This window comes from Mesoplodon bidens (assembly GCF_964165515.1).
Source record: "Mesoplodon bidens genome assembly, chromosome: 8".
NCBI classification, from domain to species: domain Eukaryota; kingdom Metazoa; phylum Chordata; class Mammalia; order Artiodactyla; family Ziphiidae; genus Mesoplodon; species Mesoplodon bidens.
Window position 1 is genome coordinate 33,949,566 of NC_138165.1, and position 14,131 is coordinate 33,963,696.

At 36.1% G+C, this 14,131-nt stretch overlaps 1 protein-coding gene across 2 annotated transcripts in view; it reads left to right on the forward strand.

Annotated features, from left to right (window-relative positions):
- GRB14 (growth factor receptor bound protein 14) overlaps positions 1-13,716 on the forward strand; it is a 126,912-nt gene extending 113,196 nt beyond the window's left edge. For both annotated transcript variants that reach the window (XM_081242222.1, XM_081242223.1), the window contains 6 exons: positions 4,094-4,174; positions 9,272-9,388; positions 9,480-9,552; positions 9,700-9,787; positions 11,969-12,062; positions 13,365-13,716. In XM_081242222.1, the coding sequence (XP_081098348.1) occupies positions 4,094-4,174; positions 9,272-9,388; positions 9,480-9,552; positions 9,700-9,787; positions 11,969-12,062; positions 13,365-13,511 (600 nt within the window). In that variant the 3' untranslated portion in view covers positions 13,512-13,716. The remainder of the gene's footprint in view (positions 1-4,093; positions 4,175-9,271; positions 9,389-9,479; positions 9,553-9,699; positions 9,788-11,968; positions 12,063-13,364) is intronic.
- Positions 13,717-14,131: the final 415 nt, after the last annotated feature.

The following is a 14,131-nucleotide window of genomic DNA, read 5'->3' on the forward strand; positions in this document are numbered from 1 at the left end:
TCTTGATTCTTTGAAACCCTCATGTTAAGTAGTCACTTCTGTTTGCTCTCATTGTCATAAAATGTAAAACAAACAAACAAAATGAAGAAGAGAAGAGTACTTTAGAGGGTCTTGGAAACCAACCAGTCAAAGCAGTAGTAACTAGGTAACTAGGGATATGCATTGGAATCATCTGAGGTGCTTTCTGAAGCTCCATGTGCCCAGCCCCATCCTGGGGGATCCCGAGTTAGTGAGTTGAGTTCCAGGTGTCTGCCTGATTAAGAAACACTGAGTTCATCCAGCGCTGTCCTTTTATAGATAAAGAAGCTGGCACTCTTTGGTAGACTTTACTCCATCACAGTTATGGTAGAGAAAATATCTTGAGGTCTCAGGTTTTCTCTCCCCTTCCATCAGAACCCTGTAAGTCCAGCTAGGCTGGTGGAAGAGATACTTTCCAACCTTGTTAGCCAAGTCTTTCTCCATTCTAAGGGGCTCAAATTCAAACACCCAACACAGAAGCAGGTGGTAAACCCACTTCCTTTAATCAGTCTTTCAGTGACTCTGACATGCCATTGATTTTACTAGGATGCTCCATTATTTTTTGTGTAATTAGAAAGATGAGAATTATGCCAATAAAATTGTGATATGATGTTTCATATCACTTATAATTTTTATTTTCATTTGAATATTTAGATTTATTTAAGCCTATAGTCCTGATTTTCATCATTTTTGTTGATGTTATCAATTTTGTGTATACACACAGATATATATGTATGTGTATATATATATATATATATATATATATATATACACATATATATGAAATAAGTTAGTTGAGGTATTCTTAAAACTTCTTCATATTCACAATCTGGCTTTTCTGAATCATTTTCATCTCAGAGTCATGGATACTCATATTTTCCACAGATTAACCAGCTCTGTGGTTCAAGAGCTTTGGGGAGGCATAATCTCTCAGATGAGTGCTCTGCCATGGTCCGTGGGGTTGTCTTTCTAGCCACGGGAATTCCTTTTGCAAGGTTTTCATGCTAATGACTTCTTAATCCCATATCAGTTTCAGGCAATGGCAAGTCACTTCGTCCACAGTGAATAGAAGATGCCATAGCTTATAATACAGATTGTTAGTTTGAAAACAAATGTGTGTCTAAGAAATGATGAAGTGTACTAAAAGCTTTCTTTGTTCTTTCTATATCCAGAATGCTCAGTTTCTGGAAGGCTGTCTCCTTACCTTTTTTTTCTCTCGTTTGACTCTTCTCAAAGGCTCTTTCAAGTCACAGATGCCCAGTTTAAAGATGCTCCGTTGTATTAGTTTTCTATAGCTGCTGTAACACATTACCACCAACCTAGTGGCTTAAAACACAAATTTATTATCCTATACCTCTGTCATTCAGAAGTCTGAAGTGGGTCTTATTGGCCTAAAAGCAAGGTGTCAACAGGGCTCCATTCTCTTTTGCAGTCTCTAGGGGGGAATCCATTTTCTTGCCCTTTCCAGCCTTTAGAGGCTGCTCATGGCAATTTCCTCCACCCTTAAAGCCAGCAATATCCAGCTGAGTCCTTTCCATGCTGCCATTTTTCTGGTTCTCTCTTCTGGTTCTGGATAAGGACCCTTGTGATTACATTGGATCTACCAGGATAATCCAAGATAATCACGTCATTTCAAAGTCAGCTGATTAGGGACTTCCCTGGTGGTCCGGTGGTTAAGAATGCACTTCTACTGCAGGGGGCACAGGTTTGGTCCATGGTGGGGGAACTAAGATCCCTCATGCCACGTGGCGCGGCCAGAAAATAAATAAATGAAAATAAATGTAAAAAAAAAAAAGTCAGATGATTAGCACCCTTAATTGTATCTGCAACCTTATTTCCCCTTTGCCAGGTAGCCTAATATATTCACGGGTTCTAGGGATTAGGGTGTGGACATATATGGGGACCATTATTCTGCTACCACATCTGTGTTCCCTGTTTATTTCAGTTATGGCAAAGTGTTTCCGGATGAGGCTGGAAATAGAGGCCAGCATCAGTGAGGTCCTTTATCATGGAGCCAATGAGAAACCACCACAGTTTCAAATAGGAAAGTGATATGATCTGTTTTACACTTTAAAATAATGAGTTACAGGAAACCTGGGCCTGCCAGCACAGACACATTTGAGGCTCTCTAATAGGGGACTGGCAGCTTGTTGTCAGTGGGGCACTGGTTTGATCCCTCTGGCTGGTGCAGCTGGGCTCTCCTGGTGTTAGAGTTAGCTTTTGCTCATCTCCTTTGGTTGTCTATCGTGTTATTTCCAGAGTTTATCATTGTACCTAGTAGCGAGGATCAGGGAAAGACTAGTCTATGTTATGTTGGCTAGACCAGAGGTGTCCTTCTTCTTTTCATTATGTGTTATTTATAGATATAGCCTCCCCCAAGAATTTGGCCACTTGTTTTATTTTCCTTTCTTTTTCATATACACATGTAAACTCTTCATGTAGCATCAGATAGAGATATTCCTATTCTCTTTGGAGAAATTCCAGTTACATATAGAATCAGAAAAATCAGAAGACTTAGAAAAGGGGAGATTTGCTCATGTACAGTGTCCTAGTTACATGTTGTCTTTTCCCCTTCCCTTCAGTTAGAACTCTGCTAGTTTCTCTCTAACACATTTTGGTCCCTTATCTGCCCCTCCATAGGACAGGGAAATGTTAAGGTGACCCATGCCCTACCCCTTAGCCAGAGTTAACTTTCAACAGCACAGAAGCAACTTCCTAACACCACAGGTGCCAGAGACAATACATCTTTGAAGGAAACAGTCTTATTAGTAGGTAGCAGGCTTTTCACTGCAGGTAAAGAAAAGGTGTCCAAGCAACATGTCCTTGTGAAAGTGTGGTTGCAAGCTATTGTATATTCTCCAAATGAACTTGACTAGGAATTAAGCTCCTCTGTCTTCTTTTTAAAGTTACTGTAGGCTTAGAGTTGATTTAAAATAAATTTCATTAGGTCCTATTAATGTCAATCAAACCTTAAATTAAAAAATAATTTTTATAAGTTGGGAAATAATTGGATAAAGAAGTCAACACAGAGAATTTTAAATGACTGTATTCATGTTAAAAGCAAAATCTTGAAAACAGTGACTCCCCTCACCTCCCTCTGATTTTCTGCCTAATTACCAAATATATCCACTTTGCTGCAATTGCTTTTAAGAAAATAGTTTTTAGTAGAGAAACAGCTCTGTTAGAATGTTTAAATGGAATTCATCCTAAGGGTAAGATTGGTTTCCATGGTGTCTCTTAAATCTCTTCTATATCAGACCTACTTTTAAGTTCATAATGGCTCCATGAAATGGAGAGAATTATAGAGGGCCATGGCAGTTGGCGTTCTTAATGTTTCTCAAACTAACAATCCAATTATACTCTAGACCCACTTTCCAATTGTAGCCTAGCAGTCCAGTTCTTATGATGCTACCTCTTGAAAGTAAAGCCTCTGTAGTTCTTATCTACTGCTCTTTACACTGTATGCCATGACTCTCTGTCTGAAATTAGCCTGATTCCTCACCATTTTGATTTCCCTGAATTTAAAGCCAAAAATTGAACAATGCCCTAAGAGTACTGTTACCAGAGGGTGATACAGTGCCAAGAATCTTCAAAATAGGATCAAGTTTATGGATTACAAAAGACAATGTAATTCATCAATCAGTCATTGAAGAATTATGGTAAATTTTACCCAGTTTTGCTTAGGATGTGTGTCAGATCCTCAGAGTCTTTGTACCATAAAGTCGGGAACCCTTCTCAAGTGAGCTTTCTTATTGCTAAACTCCAAATGGTTTTGGTGCTATTGACACTAAGAATAATGAGTAGGAGTGTCAGTTCCAGATCTTTATATTGTGAGCTAGAACTTTGTGTGGGTCCAAATAAAAAACACTGTCTTTTAAACTGTACTATTTAGGACACTAAAAGTTTACCATTCAAAAGTATGGCTGCTTTACTTATTTGTTTTAAGGAAAGCTTATAATTTTCAGTTTTTATATTAATGATGTATAATTAATGAAAGTGTTGATTTTCAAAAGTTGTAGTAAAACTCTGTGTAGTAAAAGTGGTGGGAATGTGTTTTTATTTATTTATTCTGCAGTATGGCATGCAGCTGTACCAGAATTACATGCATCCATATCAAGGTAGAAGTGGCTGCAGTTCTCAGAGTATATCACCCATGGTAAGCACTAAGTTTTTGAACCTACATTTTATTTTATATTTACATTAATTTGCAATCACATTACCTTATAAATGTACATTTCCATTCTTTCCTTTTGGTCAAGTAAAGTAACTTTTTGGCACCATTCTACTATCATGCTATATTGAACTATTTTTTTGGATTTTATATGATTGCAGCCTATGTGATAAAATCACAGTAATCGGGCACACATGAAGTATTCAATTAAAATAATGTTCTATGTTAAAGAAAAACTAAATATTTGAAAGAATTATGAGAGTGATTCTTTGTCATTACATTTGAGGATTAGATTTTAATAAGATAATTTATAGAACATTGTCCTTGAGATTGTAGATCTTTCTTAATTATTGATTTGATTGTGGGTTTATTTATTTATTTAAATATTAATTCTGGGATTATCACAGCCTGTGAGCTCTTTTGCATTCTGACTTTCTAACAATTAAATTTTTGAAGTTCCAGGTCCTTGAAAAGCATACTGCTCTCCAGGAAACCCAAAAGATGCAAGCCAAAATACAGGTCGTGCATTGCATTAAGACTAGCACCGCTTCACAGATTTATACTAAATGCCACTTGGCTATTTACAGGCAGATACATTTTTTCCCTTCTTTGGGACCTAATTTTAATTTCCTGTGCATTAACACAAGAAATTTATTTCTGAACTCCAAGTTTATGTTCTGCTATTTTTGCTTGTGCTCCTTAATATTGAGTATATTAGGAATTCACAAGTATGAGCCCATGTTACAATCAGCTAACGTGCTACATTTCCACTTAGGTTAAAACATGCGTTTCATGGCTGTGACCAAAGAAGCTGCATTTCCCCACATGTAACGTAGCATATAAATGCTCAGCTCTAGGAATGAAGCATGAAATAATGTTGATTATGAAGTCTGATAGACTAATATGGAAAAAGAACTCCAATGCTGTAGTTATGTTGCTTTACATTATGGAAGAGTAACTTTTCATCTTTGTATCATATTACTTTTTAGCCCTAAAATAAGAAACTAAGGAATGTAATGAATTTATATAAAAGCAATAGCTTTAAGGTGAGAATTTTTACAATTTGTCAGCCTACCGTAATCTTTTAATTCATATATGTATATATGAATAATGAATTTTATTATCTTAATCCTTTCCTAAATCCTTCTTTCTTTTAAAGTTATTAGGATGAGCATGTTAATAGCAGCCATGATTTGGAGGCAGTTATTATTTAGTGTCCTCTTAATCATAGAAAAAAGTGTTATAAGTAAGTACTTTCTAGTCTCATCACTGTCATTAGTGTACAGATATGGTATTCTTGCTTCTTTCCATTGAAAGTGATCAATACGTCTATGGCATTTTGGTTAATGTAGCTTTACTTGTTCAGCACCTTGTATAAGAGAAGACATTCCTTGAATGAATTGGCTGTAAATAGGGATAGAAGGACAAGAGGTTTAAGTCTCTGTGTGATGAGGACAAGGACCTGTCCTGTATGACAGTTGACATGATCAGAGAGAATAGCATCAAGAATTATATCTCTACTCTTCTCAATTTTCATGAAGGGAACTAAGAAGGTTGGGGAGGTATTTGTGTTTACTTTGGTGTCTATACAGAATCCCAGGATAATTTCTACATTATCATGAAAGAATCAGTGACCTATATCCTGGATGCCAGTGTCTCTCACCTGCCTCTGCTGTTTTCATTGAGGCCCCATGTTCAAGGAACAACAGGGAAAAGTTCACATACTTTAGTTATAGTTTTAAAGGAACAATATTGTCTTCTTCTCCAGGGATTCATTTTGGAAGGGAAATGAGAAAAAAATTATCATACCATAATGAACATCATAACTATATATAGCACATAATAGCCATCCCATCAGCCTTTGAAATGAGAATCATCAGCAGATATTTCAAGAAGCCAAATGTATTTGGTCCTTTTTAGGATAATAAAAATGATTCATTTAAAGGAGCATCTGTTAATATGGTCCTGGCCAGAACAAGGGGATGGGAAAAACAAGTCAACGGAAGTTCTTATTATTTTTCACATTTGACTCTGAGCTAGACATCCCAAACTGCACTTTCTTCCCTGTACCTCCCATTCTGTGGTACATAAAAGAACCTTAGGTAGGGCCTGTTACTATCTTTACCATAAGCGTGGCCTTGATTGAGTCACTGCCGTCCTACAGTATAAAATAAGGGGGACAGTTGCATGATCTCTAGAATCGATTACACCTCTGATGTCCTGTGGCTCTGTATGACTCTGATGAGAGAACAATGTCTGAGGAAATTCTGTGCCTTCTTACTAAGGCCTGTGCTACACGTTTATGTAGCTCTTTCAAATGGGGTGACAGGGAGTGAGTGACTACGAGTTGCTGCTTAGCTAAGCTGCCTGAAAAACATTTCATGTTCCAACCTCACTAAAAGTGTTTGGATCTGATCTCGAGGTGTGGTCTGGATAATCCAGGATATACCCAAGCCTCTTCTTTCTTAAAAAGAGAGGCATGCCATCAAAATCATGGACCCTTTTTTAGGGCTTGCCTTATTTATCCCACCAGAAGGAAGAGGTAGAAAAAGGGACAAATATTTGAGAAATACACTGATTCTGAATGTTATCAACATTGCTTTTCTATGTGAAAGAAATTGAGCTGAAAATGACCTTTTGGTTCAAGTCAGATTTTGCTTCACTTCCATTTCTTTGTCCACCAAAGGTAAACTATTAATTTTTCATCTACCACCTGCCATTCAGTAGAAAACATTTTCTATATTCCTGTGTTTTCCCCTAGTGTAGTTAATGTAGCAAATGAAAATACTTATTTGTATCATAGACTCCCTACTTAGGTCAAGTAATTATGTAACATGGGATCTTATTTTACATTTCAGCCGGTCATATTATAGGAGAAAAATGAAAAAAAGAATAAGAACTGGTTATGTTTATTTTTGTTTCCTAACGGTATTTTTATGTTATCAGAACCTTGTGATTACAGAGCCCATCTTGGCATGTGAAGGCAGAGATATTATAAGGATAAAGCTATCATTATGATTGAGATTAGTTACTCTCTGGCTTGGGCAGGTGGAAGCTTTTCATTAATGTCAGCAAAGCAAAAGTATATCCATCTGGTCCACAGCCCAGCACAGAAGATCACGGGGTGAGAAGGGCAAAGTAAGGTGTGACAGCAAATAGAGATTACAGAGACAGCATCTGTTTGGAAAGAGCAGCTGTCAGTTATGAAGACTCCTATAACAAATGAAAGATTGCACGCCGGATCTCCAGAAATAAAGATGAACCGTAATAAGATTGTGGACCACTACAGCAAGGTTTCAAGAGGAAATAATAAATGCTAATAAAATGGGATGTGTAATGCAGTGATAAATGATCCCCCCTCCCATTTTTGTATGGACCAGGTTTTGTTTCAAGCAGACTTTTTTTTTTTTTCGGTACGCGGGCCTCTCACTGTTGTGGCCTCTCCCGCTGCGGAGCACAGGCTCCAGACGCGCAGGCTCAGCGGCCATGGCTCACGGGCCCAGCCGCTCCGCGGCATGTGGGATCTTCCCGGACCGGGGCACGAACCCGTGTCCCCTGCATCGGCAGGCGGACTCTCAACCACTGCGCCACCAGGGAAGCCCCTCAAGCAGACATTTGACTAGAGTCTGTTAGACCAAGCAGGGTACGGCTGAATCCATGTGGAGAGAGAGAAAATGGTCTTAAGCCAGGAGACTCCAGGTGTATGTCGGCTGATCCTTTACAATGAGAACTCCGGTTTTTGTGTTGCTCTTCTATTAATGATGAGTGGGGAAAAACTATTAAACATTGTTCATGCTGGTTTTGGATGTTTTGTCTTTTAAGAGTTTTAATTCTTATAAATTGAGTGACACTTTTTTAAAAAAAACATCTTTATTGGAGTATAATTGCTTTACAATGGTGTGTTAGTTTCTGCTTTATAACAGAGTGAATCAGTTATACATATACATATGTTCCCATATCTCTTCCCTCTTGCATCTCCCTCCCTCCCACCGTCCCTATCCCACCCTTCTAGGTGGTCACAAAGCACCAAGCTGATCTCCCTGTGCTATGCGGCTGCTTCCCACTAGCTAGCTATTTTACATTTGGTAGTGTATATATGTCCATGCCACTCTGTCACTTCGTCCCAGCCTACCCTTCCCCCTCCCCATGCTGAGTGACACTCTTAACTGAAGATTCTGACAACTGTTTTTTTTTTTAGGACGCATGACTTGGGTTGGCACACTTTTTAAAAGATGGTTACAAAGTAGAGCCCTAAACAAAGAAAAAAATAAAAATAAGGTCCAGGTTTTGGATGTTTTATTTTCACCTTCAGAGACTATGAATACAAAAAGTAATTCGCAAAAAAGATGACTTTATTATTTGTTTAAAATTATGTTTGTTTAAAGATGTCTTCATTTTATATCAGTTCTTCTTTTGTCATTCAGACTTATTTTTGCAGCTCTCATTTTGCCATGTTCATGCTCACAAGATGAAAAAACATTCACGTATTAAATCATAGAAATTTTAATATTATGGGGTTATCTGAATTATTTCACTAAATTTCATTTTCTAAGTTAGAGAAAAATTGATGTGATAAACTTTTAAAATACATATTGTTGGTTTGTTATAAAATATGGGTACTATTTGTTTCTAAAGAAGTGATGTAAGTCAGTCTGTTACAGCTTTAGTGTACCTTGAATCTTAATAAGTAGATAGATTTGACATTTCAATGATCATTGATGAATCTCAAAGCATAATAGAGAGGTGAGTTTGGAAGTGATGGATCTTCTTAGCCACAGGAAAGGTTATTCTTTTCTAAATATGAAGAGGTAGGGTTGCTTTAGAAGAAAGACATGCTTACCTTGAAAGCTTTTAATCTCTTTATTCAACACTTAATTCAATGACCTTAACAAATAACTGTATAACTTATTTAACCAAAATATTTTATAGCACCATTTTCTGTTGAATATGTATTGTTAACTTTTTAATTTCCTGCTAGCCACCTTTGGAACCACATCCTAAAATGGAAACATACTGCCAGCAAAGCACTGAACGGTAACTTCAAAGATGTTTTCAAGGTAAAAAATGTGCTTTTTTTTCCAGAGAAGTATATCAGAGAATTCCCTGGTAGCAATGGACTTCTCAGGCCAGAAAAGCAGAGTTATAGAAAATCCCACTGAAGCCCTTTCAGTTGCAGTTGAAGAAGGACTAGCTTGGAGGGTACAAATTAGCTTCATGTTCTTCAAAATATTTATGATTTGAATTTGTTTCTCCCCGAAAGTTAAAATTTGTTTCCCACTTCCTTGCACAGAAAAAAGGATGTTTACGCCTGGGCACTCATGGTAGCCCCACTGCATCTTCACAGAGCTGTGCCACAAACATGGGTATGTCTCTGCATATTCAGTGTGACTAACTGGGTGGTGAGATGTGCATTTAGATGTAGTCATTGAGGGGTTAGGGTAGAAAGTACACATAATTAAATTGTGATCATTTCAAACAAATCTTTGTATTCCTCCACTTTATTTCTTCAGCTATCCACCGGTCCCAACCATGGTTTCACCACAAAATTTCTAGAGAGGAAGCTCAGCGATTGATCATTCAGCAAGGTCTAGTGGATGGGTAAGTGTGATTTTGAGTAGCACTGATTTTGATTTCTCCTATAATCAGTAATGACTTATTCAACACGCACAGAGAGTTTTGACTTCAGCTTATTAAAACAGAAGTGACTTTATTCTATAAGGATGGTTGTCATTGAGTCCTAGCAATACCTATACAGTACCTGTTACATAGTGTGTGCTTAGTATTTGTGCATAAGGAGAAGATAGCTGAACAGGATGCTCTGCTCTTAACCAGTGATCACTAATATTACCCATTCTGTGCATCTCAGATATTGATGGGGGGAAAACTGAACTTGTTTTGGCGTGTCAACATTTTGATTTGAACAAATAATATGTTTGCAAAGTATGATTTGTGTCATGACACTATCTTACGTGTTATACATTTTTTTAGGTTTGATGCAGGGTGTGTTAAAGTAAAAAGCTGTTTCTTATATATTTAGACTGTCTTATTTTTTTCTTTCTGTTTACATCCCTATTTTCTTTTCTCTAAATTTTAACAGTTTAAAGGAATATAAACCTATGAAAACAGTACTTTTTGACTCTTCTCATGTTATCTTTTAGTGGGATACCACAGAAGAGACAGGAGAAACAGAAAATTATGCAAGGTTTATGATCTAAAGAATTTTCTTTTTCTCAGATTACTCAGTATTTCAGATATCAATACTTCCTATAATACTAGCTGAATTCTCTTCCCAAATGCAATACAAGTTAAGGAGCTTGTATTGAGGTTTGGATGAGAAATAAAACCAGCATCAATTTAAGCAAGTGGTAATGGGATCTTATATCTTCATGGGTTGGCTTAAGATGATGGCAAAATTTCAAGGTGATTTAATACTGACATTTGGATAAAAATGCACCTTCACATGGAAGATTATTAATAGCAAGTCGGCATTTCAGTAGACTCTAAATAAGAAAAGATTTCAATATACTTCTCTGCATGGAACACGGTCTTTTCAGATATAAATCTGAGCAATCAGCAGAATTACCATCTAAGACCAAGAAAAGAAATAAATCACAAAGAATTGTCAAAATGTTTTGGAGGATTATAATTTCCCTTATTTCTGAGCCCATTTTTTGTAAATTGAATGAAATAATTGCATAAAGAATGACAGTATCTTTATTTTTTTTAATTTTTAATTTAAAAATGGGTTATTTGGGGTATTCTTTTGGAAAGATGTGATGATGCCAGGCAATCCACTAGGTGGTAGTGGTGATCTACTCAGGAATGGGGAGAGAATTAAGCTTGATTGACCAGTGAAACTCCCTTTTGTCCCATCTCCTAGAGATGTAATGTCGGAATCTCACACAGCACAGATGAAATGGATAATCTCATCAGACATCTGTGATGGCTCAGATTTGGCTGTCTCTTCGCCCAGGCACAGTGAGATTAGTATAGGAGTCACCAGTGGGGACTGTTTGCACAGTCTGTTTGCCAACAATTAATATAAAGCTGGTTATGCACTGAATTGCCAGTTAATAAGAATCCACGCCTGGCAGCATTTTTCTCAGGCCATTAGGCCATGTCTTGTTTTTCTAGCCTGTTATAGAGGCTTTTCTGCTGCATTCTTCAAGGTTAAAGTACATGTTGTTTGGGTGTTTCTTTTACTTAAAATATTTTGCTCAAACATTTAATAAATGATTTCAGGATTGATTTTTTAGAATATATTAATTTCTCACTTTCTGTTGTGTATGTAATAGTAGGAACCAGAATCAAAAGAAAGGATCCAGTGTAGAAGAGGGGGTTAAAACTTATTTCACTCTAAATAATTTTCTTTTTTTAGGGCCTAACATGACCCAGAAGTTAAAATAACAATATGCTAATGCCTTATTCTCTGTACCAAAGAGTTACATGTGAATACCCAGCTTTCCCAGTGGAAAAAGGATGTAGCACTAATTATTGATACCAACATAGCATTATATTGGTTATTGTGAGCAAGCAATCTGATAAATGGCTGTGTATTTATCCTATTAAAATTAAATTAGCTCTGATGATAGTTTTATAGTATAAGGTTTATGTTATACCATATTGTTTACCATGTTGGATAATCCCATCATTGAATACATAGTAAAGAAAAATTCTGGCTACATTTATGAATTTACTTCCTGGATTTGGTACAGGCTATATTTCTATGAAATCCATGAGTAAATGTAGAAAAATATTGAAATCCTTCTCTCTCTTTAGAGTTTTCTTGGTACGGGATAGTCAGAGCAACCCCAAAACTTTCGTACTGTCAATGAGTCATGGACAAAAAATAAAGCACTTTCAAATTATACCAGTAAGTAATTTATGATTTCATATTCATATATTAGAGAGGATCTTAATGCATAAGCTTTTGGAAACTTTAGGTTTTTTTTGGTTCTTTTATTAAATATAATTTGGGAACTTGTGCTTTGACTACAGTTAAGTTTGGCAGAAACGGTTTTATGAGCCTGAATTAATATAAGAAATACAGGAATTACAAAAATTAAATTTCTCTTTTCCCATGAAATACGATTTGGTAATATTGTATAGACCCCATGCCACCTATTGTTAAAAGGCCACTGAAAATTCCTTCTCCTGAATTCCTCTAGTGGTTCTTTAAAAATCGTTATTTTCAAGCCCCTTCTCCTCTCGTGTCCCCAAAATGTTTTTCTGGTGTTTTTTGTAGTTTTGTTTTTAATCATTATGGATAGGTACACAGGTGCTGTGGAACTGGAGATCATTATTTAAACTATTCTGAGCACATTTAAAATTTTTCTGTAATTCTGCTTTCATGTGGCACAACTTGCTTTGGGATTTTTTTTGTTGCTTCTGCTTTTGTGTGTGTATGTGTGTGTATGTATGTGTGCACATGTAGTATGCATGTGGTCTGTGTATTGGAACCAAATAGTGTGGAACAGACATTCAGTCTACTTTCAAGAAAGTATTACATCAGATTGCTAAGTTGCTAGTGTTTTCTTTTTTTTGAATGACCTCTTTTTGGAACTATCCAAAGTCTATGTGAAGTATCTTCCCTACTTCATTGATTATGTGAGCGATGTCCCTGGCACGTATGAATTGCTTAATGCCTGAAGATCTCACTGCAGAAAACAAAAACAGAAAAACCCCAAAACGCTGTCATTCCTCTAACACAGTATTTGATTGCTCCAGAATCAGTTTACTGATACAAATTATGGTGAATATTCATTTTTAATATATTACGTAAGGCTTTAGGTAGACAACAACTAGAAATGGAAATTAATTTCTGTAGGTGGGAGTATTAAAATCTTTTGTTTACTTTTACACTGAATAGTGCCAATTTCTCACTGTGCACTGTATTGATTCAGAATAATCCTACTATTCTAACTACTGAACGTTAAGAGAATTTAGAGACAGAGAAAGTAGAGCCACACTGCTTACCTTAGGATCAGATGGTATTTCTTTTAAATGTAAGTGAAGTTACGAAGGAGAAGTGGACATGCCATAACATTCTTTTCACTGTCCTTTAGTATTATAAACACATCAGTTTTGGCATTTAAAGATGCAGTATGCAATAGAATATGATTGTCTTTCTGGGTATTTTGCCCTTCTTACTAGTTTGTTGTTTTTCCTGTTGCAGGTGGAAGATGATGGTGAGACGTTCCACACCCTGGATGATGGGCACACAAGATTTACGGATCTAATCCAGCTGGTGGAGTTCTATCAACTCAATAAGGGCGTTCTTCCTTGTAAGCTGAAACATTATTGTGCTAGGATTGCACTTTAGCCAAACAGGAAGTGACTTGTTAAACTGCTGAAGAAAAAGGACTCAAGAAAAAGAAAGACCATAAATAAGGGTGAAAGCATTGCCATGGTGAAAAGAATCTATTTCTCTTACAAGTTACAAAAAATAGTTTGTGCATTACAAATAAGTAAAGATTTGGATTGACATTACCTTCATCATTTAAATATTAATTAGTTAAAATTAAACCTCCGAAAAAAAATAATCTGGTGTGTTCTTGTGTGATTTTCCATTACTATAATATTTTCTTCAAATATGCACATTTTAAACATCTTTCTGTCCTTATTTACTATAGCAACATTAGAATTCTCAACCACAAAATATGAAAAAAAGTTGGGGCTCAGAATGAATTATTTGTGGACTGAATTTCAATTAACTACTGTTTTTGTAACTTAAGACGTGTGATAAAAACCTGAGTTAACAATTAAAAGAAGCTACTCACAACCTGTTAATAAAACTAAAAACTATTTTGAATTGTATATTTTCTGAGTTTATTATAACCTTAAAATCAAATCATATTTTGAAATAGCAGCTTAAAATTATTTTGAAGTATTGATATACTGATTTTTTTTTCAGGATGACTTTTATTACATATTAAATTATTA